This window comes from Zeus faber (genome assembly GCF_960531495.2).
Source record: "Zeus faber genome assembly, chromosome: 10".
Lineage (NCBI taxonomy): Eukaryota > Metazoa > Chordata > Actinopteri > Zeiformes > Zeidae > Zeus > Zeus faber.
The window spans coordinates 23,833,303-23,847,820 of record NC_137199.1 but is presented as its reverse complement, the minus strand read 5'-3'; the positions used below and the strand labels follow the sequence as shown (position 1 = coordinate 23,847,820).

The 14,518-nt window shown below is 45.2% G+C and overlaps 2 protein-coding genes across 3 annotated transcripts; one reads left to right on the top strand and one right to left on the bottom strand.

Moving 5' to 3' along the window:
* The first annotated feature begins 1,642 nt into the window (after positions 1-1,642).
* On the top strand, positions 1,643-9,075 carry cfl1 (cofilin 1). 2 transcript variants are annotated; one of them, XM_080007928.1, is made up of 5 exons: positions 1,643-1,791; positions 5,570-5,880; positions 6,003-6,079; positions 8,109-8,263; positions 8,927-9,075. In XM_080007928.1, the coding sequence occupies exons 1-4, from the start codon at positions 1,789-1,791 to the stop codon at positions 8,219-8,221; spliced, it is 504 nt and encodes a 167-aa protein (XP_079864054.1). In that variant the 5' UTR covers positions 1,643-1,788; the 3' UTR covers positions 8,222-8,263; positions 8,927-9,075. The 2 variants fall into 2 exon arrangements, with proteins under 2 accessions (XP_079864054.1, XP_079864053.1); XM_080007927.1 differs by having other exon boundaries at positions 8,109-9,075.
* Positions 9,076-9,486: 411 nt separating this feature from the next.
* prss23 (serine protease 23) lies at positions 9,487-14,258 on the bottom strand. The gene is made up of 2 exons (XM_080007926.1): positions 14,086-14,258; positions 9,487-11,616 (listed from the first exon to the last, which is right to left on the bottom strand). The coding sequence occupies exon 2, from the start codon at positions 11,600-11,602 to the stop codon at positions 10,424-10,426; it is 1,179 nt and encodes a 392-aa protein (XP_079864052.1). The 5' UTR covers positions 11,603-11,616; positions 14,086-14,258; the 3' UTR covers positions 9,487-10,423.
* Between the last annotated feature and the right edge of the window lie 260 nt (positions 14,259-14,518).

Genomic DNA, 14,518 nt, shown 5'->3' with positions numbered 1-14,518 from the left:
GTCACACACAAAAAAAAAAAAAAATACGCGGCGTGTACACAGCGTGTCGCCCTAACGACGGAGCACGTCCCGACATTTTGGCTTCACGGAGAACACGTTTATGAACATATAGGATATGCACCGTTACTCGGATTTGTCATAATGCCACGTCTTAAAATAACGGCAACCGTTATTTAACCTGAACCGGTTGACGATATTTTGAATATAATAATTTTCTGAATAGAATCAATTCACGTTAAATAACGGTTGACGTCATTTTGAACCTCATATTATGAGGTTTTGACCGGTCATGTAGCCTCGGTGTACCGTGGAAGCGCACTTTCCAGAGGCACCGTTATGTTACATGGTGGCCAGCAGCACGTACATGTAGGCGTGAGGACACACGTTCCCATAATACTCCCCGCTCCTGTAATCCCACGTGTCCGTCCGTTGTGTATACGCAGGTGAGGCGCGGGCCGATACAATGCACGGAAGGAAACTATTCGTGAAACTCAAGTTTGGGTGACATCCGATGCGACATACATCGAGCGAAGGCGATCACCGATGACTATGGCGCCGGTTTATCAATGACCGATATTGGGTGACGGTGTCGCATCGAACTATTAACCCGAAGCGAGATAACGCGAACGTCGCCGTTCGCTGATTAGTGATACAGTGAATGAATGAAAATAGCTTCTCATCGGGCGCTGACGCACTAGTAAAGTCGCGCTCCTCTTGGCCGGCGATGCGAGTTCCGCGAACGATTCGAATCTTTTAAACCACTCGGGAGTCTGGGGAAAGGGCTGATCTTCGACTCGCAAACTGGAAATAACCACAGTACTGAGGACCAAAGTCCAGGGCAAAAAGGTCCGGGGCGTTTGCCATATTTCATATTCAGTGTGACTGGTTTACACTAGATGCGTTCTACCGAAATACACTTTGACGGGAGTAAATAATTCAAGAGGTTTATTCGTCACATATACATACTTTCATACATATATGCAGTGAAATGGCGCACCCGGAAATTATGCACAATAGTTACTAAACCGAACATAATGGCTAATCGAAGTCCTACCTCGCTGACTTACTGAAACTGATTCCCAAAACGTGATGCAGTTAGTGAATAGAATAACTGAAATGGAATAAAAATTAAACAAGATTAAAAAAGACAATACAAAGCGGGGGTACAACATGAAAGGGAATACAGTTATGTATGTGGGATAGGTTATTTGTATATATAGATATGTGCAGTAAAAATATTTACAGTATAGTATACAACAATACGACACAGCAATACAGTAACGGTCTCAATCTCTCATCAGTAACTCATTCATCGTTCACACTTTGACTTTCTCTGCCAAAGTCGATATTTTGAGAGAGAATTGGGGAACGTTTCCCGGTGTCCACCTCGCGCAGTTCCGCCCAACCAAATAATTTCAACAGCATAAAGCACGATTTCCATTCGCAACCCGATCGACTGCAGTCCACTGGAAGTTCTAACTCGCGCACTTGTACGTCACACAAACCGAGTCGAACCCACGAGGAGTCGGAAATCGAACGGCTCTTTTTTGTTCTTCTTCTTTCTTTTCATTCGCCTCGAGGACCCACTCTCACAAAAAAAAGCCGAATCTTCAATCCCTAATTCTCGCGCGTGCTTTTTTTTTTTTTTTTTCTCTTCTTCTCGGTCTGCTCGACGCGCACGCGCACGGCGGAGCGCGTTCACGCGGACCCTCCAGCGTGAACGAGCGCCTCTATCCGCCGTCTCCCGTTCAGTCCCACCCAGACGCTGACCAGTCCAGAACCACAGCCATGGTACGTTCGAAGAAATTTACTCTCGTTTTTGTTTTTGTTTGTTTTGGTTTGGTTTTTTTTGCTTCTTCCTTTCCTCTCCTTGCGCGCGTTCGGTCAAATTAACACGCGTTTTGTGATTCTGCGGAGGCGGGTGAATGATATAACGGGAACCGGCTTTTCACAAGATGGGGACTGGATTTGCCTTCAAAATGGCAAAGACGGGCAGGCCTCCATGATGCCTCGGACCACGGGGGGTAAAAAAACCCACGATATAAAAACCCATTTTGATGTAAACGCACCTGCTAGCGTCGCGCCGCAACGACGGTTGCCGTCGTCGTTTTCCCTATATATATTTTTTTGGTGGGGGGGGCTGGGGGTGGGGGTTGGGGGGTCGTGTCGTACAGATAGAGCTATGTGTTGTCGGTGGGAGCGAATAACGGTCCCTAAAAACAACTGGCGCCATTTCCTCCCTTTCCCAGGGTCTTGAGGGGGGGGGGGGCGGGGGACCGGCCCTAAGCCGAACCGAGGCCCTCCCCCCGCTGTTAAGGGGTCTCACGTCGGCGCTGGCCGCGTGTTGTTTTTTTGGGGGGGTTTTTTTTTGGGGGGTGTGGGGGGGGGGTGGGCCCCCGCGGTGGGATTTGCACCTGTCGAAGCCGACGGTTTTCATTGTGAGGTGACGGTTGCGTTAGAATGACACCCGGCTGATCCGCTCGGCGGCCGTGATTCCGCCTCCTTTGTCTCCCCTTACGCCTTCCTGGCCGGCGGCTCCGGCACGCAGCGCCCGAAATACCGCAGTGCGAATAAAAGGGGGCCAACGCCGAATTGGGCAAAAAAATGTGCCGCTGAATCCGCGGCCGAAATACGAGACGACGGACGTGTGAATTGACAGACAATGCGGAGGTTTTTTTTTCTCTTCCTTATATAGCGAAGCTGGCGCACATGTGCGGATGCTGCGTTCATGGCCCCACCCTGAATTTGGTGCAAAGACCCCCGTTCCGTTGTCCATACACGGACCCGCCGCCACAAAATGCTCGGTTTGCCCCAAATATCACCCTTTTCGCGTCACTGTTTTGGCACGTTTTATTTCTTTATTTGCGTCAGATATGGCTGAGATTTTTTGAAAGGATATGTTAATATGACCGTTGTTACCTTTAGCCGGGGCTAGCGAGGCCTTCCGCCGCTGCTACGCTTCTCACTCGAGCATCGAACGAAGCGCACGGGACGCGCCTGAGTCACATGATGGATCCGATGTTGAACAAATCCGAACAATTTCACTTTGTCCTGGGAGGGGAAAAGAAGGGGAAAAAAAGCATATATTGTAACGGCGTTCTAATTAAGAAAATGTCATATTTACGATTCCACGAATTTGTTCATTCAGAAAAAAATCCCACCGTGTCATTGTCTCTGAACGCACACTGAAGCGTCCAATATGCTTTTCACATTTAAGAGAACACTCTTTTTGTTTTGTTTTTGAAAATATTTGGCCCTCTTCCTGTGCTTTCTTCCAGTTTCCATTGACATTTGCCCGTTGCTAGTCAGGGGCGTGCCAGATAAATAATTTACTTAACGGTCTTGTTAGTTAGTTCATATTGGATGCTTCACTAAATCCAGGTGCTAGGCTTGTTGTCTGGTGTTATGGGTCAGCTTAGTATTATGTTAATGCCTGTTAAGTCAGCTAAAGAAATCAACCAATCTGCTATAAACTTTGTTGAGGGGCACATAGGGCAACCTATAATAATTAGTTAGCATTAACCCTCTAACAATGTATGTTTGACATATACCGTAATAATGTGACATGAAGAAACAAATATTAATATTGAAGAAATAAGGTGCTATTTTTACTATTCTCTTTATGTATTTTGCATGCCACTCCAGAAAACCATATTATATTACCCTGAATATCAGCCTTTACGCCCTAAGCAAACATACCCAAATCCAGTCTCCACCTTTATACGGTTTCCTTCTTTATACAGTTTCCTTCTTTATACAGTTTCCTTCAAAAGTGGGTCAGTCCCTGAATGCATGTCACTTGATGACACACCCATACTGTGGTTGAATGCTCATGTTGCTTTAGTATGTTTTGTTCAAAAAAAGATTACCCAGTCACCAGTTTTGACTAGTTTTCTTCTTGTAGACAAACCGACATGTACACTATTCCATTTTCATTGTCTTAATAACCCCTGTGTACTAGGGATTTATAACAAGCAAAATGTTAAAGCTTAGCTGAGTTTTCAGTTTCCTGCACGACATGGCAACATCCTGATACTGGTGTAGTTTGGGTCCGGAAAACACTCAGTATTGTGTTGGGTGAGTAAGAGTTTGTAGGGTAGCTGTGACTTTTCTGTTCAGTTTAAACAATGACCAATTGTCATTGATGGAAACTTGCATTCTTGGCTGGCCCTAGCTTTGTCACATAAACCCCAGCGTTATTAAAAGAGGGTAACCTCTTATGTAACAAGGTTTTTGTACCTGCCAGAGCAAGGTTTGTCCTATTCATAAACTCCACAGACACGCCTGTTTCTCTCCTATATCTCGCACCAATGTGCCATTTGGACTTTGACACTGATAAGTGGCGGGGCTGTTTGCTTTTGGAATTTGCAGTAGAATTTAGATTCTTCTCCACTGATAAAGCTTGCCTAAGAGATAAATACTTTGTCTTTCAGTGGCATTTTATGATGAAATAAAAATACTGTCACACTAAAGTACACAATGTTGTCATCTTAAAATAGTGATTGAATGAGACTTTGGACTTTGATAATCTGCAACTTGAGAATGGGGAATGTGAATTTTCACGGTTGCTATGGGTTACTGTGGTGGCCATTTTCGGAGGATCACTTCCATTCAGTTGCTGAGAGAAATAGCTAAAATATATGAAATGTACAAAAATAGAGAAAGGAAGGTAGAAAATGGAAGGGTCGAGGTTTCACACAAGATGGTTGCAAGATTTTCTGTGGCCCTCTTTCACCTAAAAAGACTTACAAGCCGTCTTTTAACTCAAAAATGCTGACTGACGTTCAGTCATATTTGGGGGATCATGCGAGTGATCCCCAAATATGGTGGCTTGCTCCAGCAACATGACGTCAGCTTTACATTCCCTGTACCCCTCCGCACTATTTTTGCTATCTGATGAGTTGTTCTTGTAAGAGGCTGTGTGTGTTGTCTGTGGTGTCACATGCAACATTCGGAGGCCCTCCTCCAAGTTCTTGGCGTCATTTTTTTGTGTTAGAACTTTCCGGCCAAAGAAACCTTATACCCGCTCTTCCTGTATCTACTTAAACATTCCACCATCCACTATTTTGGGTGGATTTAAGCAGTTCTATGTAAGCATCCAGATTATCTGTTGACCTTAGCTTGCTGTATTATGTACAGCTAAAATTATTTAGACATAGACCTAGGCCTAGTCTTTATCCATTGTGGATTCTAGTTCTGAAAGTTGGAGAGAGGTTGAATTAGATTTAAATTCTAGTTGGATAACATTAATGCCTTACAATGCACGTCAAATATTAGCAGGTTAAACATTGTAAAGAAGATATGACTTGATCGGATAACTACACACTTAACGGATGCCTTATCTGAGAATTTAATCGTTTCTCTACACATTGGTCTTTTTAAAGCGCAATCATTTGTGTTGAAGGAAGGACTGTCAGAAAGAAACAGCATTTTACAGTGCTTTTAGAGATGACCTCTCATACTGTAGTCATTCATCTGTATCTTTCAAAGCTACGAGAAACTGTCGCGGCTTCCACCACTTAGAACCCTTTCTGCGGCTGCAAACTAACAGATCTTTTTTTCCGCGCAGGCCTCCGGTGTTAAAGTCACAGATGAAGTGGTTGCGGTCTTCAATGATATGAAGGTGCGTAAGGCGCAGGCAAATGAGGAGGAGAAGAGAAAGAGGAAGAAGGCTGTGCTCTTCTGCATGAGCAAGGACAACCAGTGCATCATTCTGGAGGAGGGCAAAGAAATCCTGCTGGGCGACCTGGGCAGCACCATCCAGGACCCCTATCACCATTTTGTGAATATGCTGCCACTGAACGACTGCCGCTACGCCCTCTATGATGCCACCTATGAGACAAAGGAAAGCAAGAAAGAGGACCTGGTGTTCGTCTTCTGGTGAGAATGTTTTTTTGTTTTTATTTATGTGTTTCTTTGCAATACAGGGTGGGATGATATTTACGGTCCGATAGCTTCAATGATCAACCATTTATTCAATATACCTTCCTTTTCATTCATAGGGCTCCGGAGTCTGCCCCCTTGAAGAGCAAGATGATTTACGCCAGCTCAAAAGATGCGATCAAGAAAAAATTCACAGGTGAATTTAAGCTTTTGAAGTTAGTTTTGTTTAGAGATGATGGTCGGGGTTAGTACGCCCCTTTACACATTGCACCTGTTAGGGGAGTGTTCCAGTGTTAAATGGCTCCAAACTAGAGTTGGGTCCATTTAAGGTTTTGCCAGTCTGGTCCGGTGAACGAGCCTAAATTGCCTTTATTTTATCCAAACCAACCGAACTGCTATTTCGTCATTATGAGATGTTCTGGAAAAATTTACGTATTGACTGGAATATAAATAAGCCAGGTTTTCTTTTTTTTTCCTGTAAAAACGTCTGAAAAAGTAGTGTTGTCTTATATTCGGGGTCTAGACTTTTAAATCAATATACGGTAGAATATTAAAAAAAAATAAACACATGCATTAGGAGGAGTATTTCAATCGGTTTCCGCACACATACCCTACAACTGTAGAACAACGCCGGCACACCGTCCTCGTCCCATTCACCACTCGCTCTCCATTGCTGTCGTAGTTCACTGGGAACCCATAATGTTCCCACACAATTGTTTAAAAGAAGCAGGCGGGTCTTCGAGCGCCTGTGTGTCAAACTCATTTGCACTCGCCATGGTGTGACTGACCCCGTCAGACGTGCAATCAGATTGAGCTAAGCTTATCATGTTGCTAACGGCTTGTTTGGTTCCGCAGCTTAAGGTTTCCTGGTGGAACTCGCGCTTGTGAAATTTGGTTCTGCATCACCTAGTGGTAAAATAAATTTTTAACACCTGCATTGCAGTGGAAAATGATGGGTATTACATATTTGATAATCACGTGAATCCCCCAACAGCACTGAGCTAGCCACATCCCCTATTATCCGTAAAGACCCCTCCAGTCAAAACTGCTGTCTGTATTGCTGTTCCTCTTGGAAGCATGACTTTGACCTATTGTTTTGTGTGTAAAACCTCTGTCTGACCTGTCGCAACGTCACAAAATTTTGGTCATAAGTTTGAACCAATCATCGTCTATTATGCAAATTCATGCAATAAGACAAAAGTTTAGTGACAGTCGCTTAACAAGTGTCAATAATAAAACACATTTAACTAGATATGGCAGTAATTTCTCTCCACAATATACAGAAGGATCCTGTGCATCAAAAAATGTTTGGATTTTACCTTTAACCTTTTTTTTTTTTTGTCTATAACCTAGTGCCTATTACCATGGACGGGAATCGCACAGTTTACAGATCCATGCAATCCACACCAAAGACTATATTTAATTATAAAACGTAAACTTGCTTTTCTGGAAATCAGACATAAAAGCAGTGCCCACTGTCACAGGTGTTTTCACTAATCAGACTTACAGTGTGACTTTCTGAGGTCAGAAATGTCAAATTCAGAGATTTAGCATGGCGTCGGTTGTCCCGCCCAAACAAAACTGACAGAGTTGTGAAGATGCCAAACAAGCAAGTCTGTACACAACCAGTTTCTCATAAGAGCCCTAATCAGCAAAAAGAGGACAGGGTCCTTAATAGTAGTACATGTCATGACAAATTTCCCAAAAATGATTTCTCAAAGAGAGTGGGAATCCCGTAGAATCTGTGATACTATGACAACATATTTCGCAACAATATATATCGACATTATATATAGCTACCTGGAGTTAACGATTGCTAACGGTTGTTCCTTAGCGATCAACGTCGGTAATGACTAAACTCACCATTCTGACATGTCGGCCGATTTTGGGGAATAATTCGTCCGAATGAGGCTCGAACAGGAAAGGTTGTGTTTCACCAATTTCATTTCCTTCCTTTGAAAATGGATCGCACTGATATTTGGCTGGATGACAAACTGTGTATGTATAATTGTACATATTCTCCAAACCGTGCATTTTTTTGAGGGTAGAGGTCTAGAGATGCAGTTCAGCTGTTTGTGCCGTTGTTACATGTTTTTGGTGGAAAAACCTAACAATTTTAAAATATGACTGGAGAGGGCCTTTCAGTTAGGTGTCAGGTGTGTTCTGTAGTTGTCTTTGCTTTGCGTCTCCAAATACAAATGTACTTGTTTTACTTATACTTTCAGGTATCAAGCATGAGTGGCAGGTGAATGGAATGGAGGAGATCAAGGATCGGCGCACCCTCGCTGACAAGCTCGGCGGTACAACAGTCGTAACCCTGGAAGGAAGTCCTCTATAAATCTGGCCCCAGGTTTCAGGCCTACCACATTCGTCTGATGGGGTTAGCTGTTCATTCCAGTATGGCTTGGAAAAGGGGCAAAAGACCCAGAATCATTTGTGGGATTTTTGGGGAGGGATATTGTGGGTGGGGGTGGGTTGACGTGATTAAAAAAAAAAAAAAGGAAAAAAAAAGGAAAAAAAAAAAAATTTCCACAACCGCAGACTGTCATTCCAGTTCACGCGACATAATGAAGATGAACAAAATACACAAAGGAAAAAAAAAGATAAGATACAGCCGAAGGAGGATGACTTTAAAAATACACCTAATGTAAATGTTTGAGGACAGGGTTTTGTTCTTTCTTGGTTCCATTTGAATGATTGCAGAGAAAGGGACAGAGGACAACTGTTATGATTCAAACTTTTAATCCCAGAAAATGAATTGTTCCCACAACCTTTTTTTTTTGCCAAACTTCTAGTTCAGTTTTTTTTTTGTAAGTGTGTGTAGTTGAGAATAAGTGTAGAACCAACCAATTTACTCTTGATTGCACAAGAACTATCAAAACCTTATCTGAACACGGTTTAATTATATATATATATATATATTATTTTTTGAAACAAGCAAATTTCAAAACTTGTGTGACTCCATTTTTATTTCCAATTCCCAGTAATACGATGGCATTTCATGTAGTAAACAAGACACATTCCTTTTACTTGTTCAAACCAGGATCCGGTGGATGGGAAGTCTCAGTGGTGTTATGAAGGTCAGATGGGGAGCGATGTATCTGAAGGGCCTGTGCTCAGCGCTTAGACTGAATATTGAATGAAGGATGTTTTGTATCGTCTCCTTATCTCTAATAAAAGGCACTAAACTACTGACTTAGTTTTGTTATTTTCCCACTGCTGATTTTTTTTATTTTTATTTTTTTAATGTCACGTGACTGTGGATACATGTTATACATGATCCCTGTTCATAATTTATTAAAACGATGTATCTTGCAGGATTTAAATTTACTGGCTTGACAGGCATTGGGACTGACAGATTGCGTGCTCATCTTGCTCATAATGCTTGACTGATGTTTGTGCGTTTGGTTATACACCGAATTGGAGTTGTAATAGGCTTATTTTTGAGTGTTTGTGCAGCTACCTATGCGTACGACTTGTTACAGTGCATCAGGTTCAGCACGATCTCGTTTCACATTGATTGCAACACACTTCACGACCAGAGGGGGACACCCCAACACAACTCTGGAAACATGTTGGAAATATTAGACATTAACACAGAAACAGTATAGAAATCTCTTTATTAAAAATATCTGTGAGCCTTTGTCAAAAATAAAACTGAACATTCATTACACTTCCTTGTCCCATTGAGAAAACCCATTTTGTCCATGCTGCAACTTTGGACCAAAAGTGGTGGATAACTAGTTTAGTCATCCATACACATCAACAGTCTTGTCGGCTGAACAGTTGCATGTACACTATGCAGATCCTGGGGTGAGTAGCAGGTGTATGTAATGAGGGACCCCACCCAGTTGGCCCTCTTGAAAAGAAAAGATGAAGGGGAAAAGATATGATAAAAACCATGGGCTGACACCCCAGGCAGATCTTTTTCATAGAACCAGAGTGTGGGAGAGGGGCGTGGTGAAGGCGTCAGCTGTAGGTGGAGAGCCAGGTGTGGCTCGCTAGAGGAGCAGACGCAGCTGCAGCTGCAAGCAGGGCGCATCATTAACAGGTTATTTAAAGCCTGTCTGACCTGGTTTGCTCTCTTAAAGCGAAGCTGGGTCTGACCGCAGACTTCCGAGAGCCCGCAAAGGCCCCTGGGTTGGAGTGTTTTGTCGAGGAATTTATGTTAAGTCGAAAGACCTCTATGGAGAAGTTGAACATTTGACCTGTACCTTTCATCCCAACCCCGAGAAGTGGCAAGAGAAGTGTCACAGTGGGTTACAAAATGGAAGGACAAGTAACGGGATAAGGCGGGTCCCCGCTGGGACTGGCCCTACGGCACCTCAACAAGATGCAGGAGAGCCAGGTCGCGGTGTCGGCAAACCCAGTGGGCCCCATCAGTCGAAGGAGAGCAAACCCCGTCAAACAGGCTTTAAATGACCTGTGTTAATTATGTTCAGCACTTGCTGCCGTGTCTGCTACTTGAATGAGGTTCCCCTATTTCCACCTTTTGTCTCTATGACCGTCTACGTTCCATCCGACTTCTCACTGACCAGTCTCAGTCCTGACTACAATCTAGTTGATTTCCATGGACCCAGTAACAGATCTGAGCAAACTTCAGCGGAGTGAAGCGTACGGCCACATTGTAATCCCGGTTCTCCCCGTCAATCTCCAGCCACTGGTGTCCAGAGAAAATGCCGATGACCTTCCTCTCCCACCTCTCTAAGGTGTTGTCCCACACCCGTCCGTACACCCCAGAGCCACTGGCCCCGGGTCTGGCGTCGCAGTGCTGGTAGATCAGATCGTTGGACTCGTCTTCCACCGGGCAGAATCGGTAGACCAGCTCTCCGGGCCTATCGCTGTCAAAACCGGAGAAGTGGATGCGTTTCCCCGCCAGGTCCTCAGAGGAGGGTGCGACTGACAGGCGCATGAAAGGACGGCGGTGAGGCCAGCGCAGTTCCAGGAGGGCGTAGTCAAAGTCCATACTGACCTCCTGGGGGCCCTGGATCCAGCCCTTTGGCACGCGGGTGCGTTTCACCCGTACCCAGCGCACCAGGTGCTTCTTGGGGGAGTTCTGGCCTGCCTTGGTGCTGTTGCTGGACGGCGGGGTCAAGAAGCCAACCCTCAGTTTGCGCGCGCCCTTGACATAATCCTTCCCATCATGCACGCAGTGAGCAGCCGTTAGGACATGTCGCTGAGAAACCAGGACCCCCGTGCAGCCTGTGGAGATCCGCACCGCCGTGGAGAACGGGTAATCCAACAGGAAGTTGTCACCGCGAATGTTAAAACGCCCGTCCGCCCCGTAGATCTGCCGCCTCACACGCTTGCGTCTGGACTGAATTCTCGGCCACCCCGTTGACAGAGGGTGGAGGAACGGGCCGACCGCGCCCTCCACATCCTCTTCGCCCTCCACGTCCACAGTGGTAAGTGTGCGAGAGCCGTCCGAGTACAGCGTCTCGAATGACAGTTTCTCGGTTAATTGTTCTCTCCCGTCGTAGTGTTCCCTGCGGAAGCAGCTGGAGTTGCAGTGAGTGCTGAAGTCCAACTGTGTCTGAGCACTGAAGCGAGAGCGGGTGAGAGGCCTGGGCGAGTGGGGCACCAGCGAGGGGACGTTGACGGGCTGGTGGTGAGGAGGCGGCGGCGGCTGAAAGGCCAGCAAGAGGGGCAGGAAGAGGTGCAGGGCCAGCAGCGAGGTGAAGCGCTGGGACACAAGGGAGTTCTGAGGGGGAGTCACCATGATGATCGAAAACACTGGAACAAGAGAGAAGGGAAAAAGAGGGGAAAACTCAACTTGTCTTACAGATTCCTGCACAAAACAATGTTGGGTGTATCGATGTTAAAGGGATAAAGCCAAACATGTAACTGCAGGGGAGAAGAAAACCAAATACTCCCTGGTTATATATAACTTATTACTTATATTTTCTATTGAAATATTATGAAATCTAATGTTGCAATACAATTCCAACCATCATCTCTTTATAACGACTTACAATGCACATACTTGAACTTGAACATAATATGGTAATAGATCATCAAGTAAAAATGATTTATTATGAAATTATGTTTAGATTTATTTTTCACAATAGTGCCAGAACTATTCTATTCCAAATGTAACAAGAAGCAAAGTTTGAACATCCGGATTGTTACTTAATATGTCACGCGTAACACATTAATAACTTTGACATCTGTATTGCTCTCAACATATTGAGGTAACATTTAAAAATGAATGGAAAGCAGAGTTCGAAAGCACCCTTTCAAACTCAAGGCTTCATTAGTCTTTAACTTCCCAGCGCTCGTGTTTTAAGGGAAGAATAGTGCGGACAAGGTGATACACGATCCTCTCTAAAAGGATGGTCCCAGAGGCACCCATGCTACGAACAGAGCAGGTGAAACGGGACAAGTTAAGGCACGGTAGCGAACGACCGGATTATTTATACAAAGACAAAAGCGGGGCCCGTCTCTGCACCTAACCCCCACTATCCCGCGCCTCACGATGAAAGGGACGGTGTCGGTGAACTGTCTGAGCTTCCTGGAGAAAGTTTCCTCGTGCCTATTGACACATAAAAATAGTCAAACCAGAAAGGATTTGGCAGCCACGCCTACCAATTTGAGCTGAACATCTGTGCTTGGTGAGGGTAATTTGGGGTTTAAGGGTATATTAAGACATATAAACATAGTATAATCTCACACAGGTCTTGGAAATCTGTGATCCAGACCAGGTTTTGGTGTCTCTGGACTGGATGACATGATATTCTGGCAAAGTGGATGTTTCCTTTTGCTGAACAGCACCTCCGACAAACATTCAGATATTCACCAAATCAGTATTCTATACTGCACACGGGATGTATCCATCAAAAAAATCGACACACGTCGTTTGTGCGTGGAAAACATGCCTAGGAGTTGAGTGTGGCTGGAAAAGCAGCCCCTCAGCCCAAAAAACAATCAAAAGCAGTCTCCTGCTACTCGAGCTCCTCCTGATTCATTCCTGGCAAAGAGCAAAATCATCAAGTAGAAATCCCACTGTGGGAGAGTGGCAAAGCACATAATGAACCATTGTAGTCAGAAGACAATAATCGCTCTAGACCAACCTTCTGACTTGAGTCCCAGACACCAATTCAATCATGAATCAAGAAATAATTCCAAAATGTCAATAAATTATTTAGATTCAGGGCAGTGGTCTCAAGCTCAAATGGGAGCCCAGCTCGTCTTCTTCTAGGGGGCCCGTGTTGAGGGAAAACGGCCGTGTTATTTTATTTTTGTTTTCGTGATCCTGTTAAGAAATAGCTCTCTTATGATCTATTTAATTCTGTTTTATATTTTGATTTTGGTCACGTAGCGGATCAAATTAAATGCTCACGGGCCGAATGTGGCCCACAGGCCTGTAGTTAGGGACCCCTGGTATAGGGTGAATGAAGTCGTACGGATACAACCCCCCCTTCTCTAATCAAATTGCCACGATACAGTGCTTACATCTTGCAAATGAAGTAACGGTGAAATATAACTTTTAAGCATTTTAGCTGGAGACCACCCTGGGACCTCTGGAAAGAGGGCCCTCGGGTGGTTCCCCGGACCCCACGTTGAGAACCACTCAGTTGCAGCTGTATTTTGCAGCTGTGCTGTAGTTTGAAAGCACGGGTGTCAATTGAAATGAGAATTGTGGTTTCGTACAGGGTGGTTATTTGAAACTGCAGTTAACCAGGGAATTGCACCACCTACACACCCGCTACTGTGTGTGTGTGTGTGTGTGTGTGTGTGTGTGTGTGTGTGTGTGTGCGTGTGTGCGTGTGCGCGTGCGTGCGTGCGCGTGCGTGTGTTCAGCCCGGGGTGCTTTGGAAAAGCTAATTTCCAAAGCTGGGACCTGTGGCCTGAATACTTGTCCTGGATCCCTGCCGACCCAGCCCTCGCAAACAATTGCACGATTGGCGCGATTCCCCCGCTCGTGGCCCTTATCAGAGCAACTAATGTGAGCCGTGACACCGGTCGCTGTAGCCCACCACTCTCCTCCTTTATGAGACCCCCAAGGACGCTCCCCTGCCTCCAGTGACGCACAGAATGCCCCCAAACATAAATCAAATCTAAGAGAAACCTCATTCATTTCTTTCACAAGTAGAATAATCATATGATGGGGGGGGATAAATCATACAAAACAACAACAACAACAACAACAACAACAACAACAACCCCAGAGAGGGATTTGGGAAAATGCATTTCATACATTACCTCCTAAAGTGCAATAAAGACCCGTGTTCACATGCCAGTCAAGTTCTCCTCCCGAATTAAACCTGCCGGGTCTTCCCAGGTTCTCCACATGTTCCCACTCCCGTGTTCCTCATCCCTCGGATTAAACCCACGGTGCGCGTCTCACCGTCCGCGCAACGAGGCAGACGCTCGCCCAGCCCCGTTCAGCCGAGAGGCGCAGATTTAAAAAAATAAAACAAAAAAAAACAAAAAAAAAGAGAGAGAGAGAGAGAGAGAGAGAGAGAGAGAGAAAAAAAGAAAGAAAGGTCCCTACCCTGCCGCGCCCCCACGGTCCTAGCGCCGACACGGGCGCGGGGCAGAAACACCGAGAGCCGTCCACGACCGGTTTTGCGCGTTGGTGACGTCACACCCGCCCCACGCACGCTGAACTCGGCTTGACGTTTTCTGAGATGTC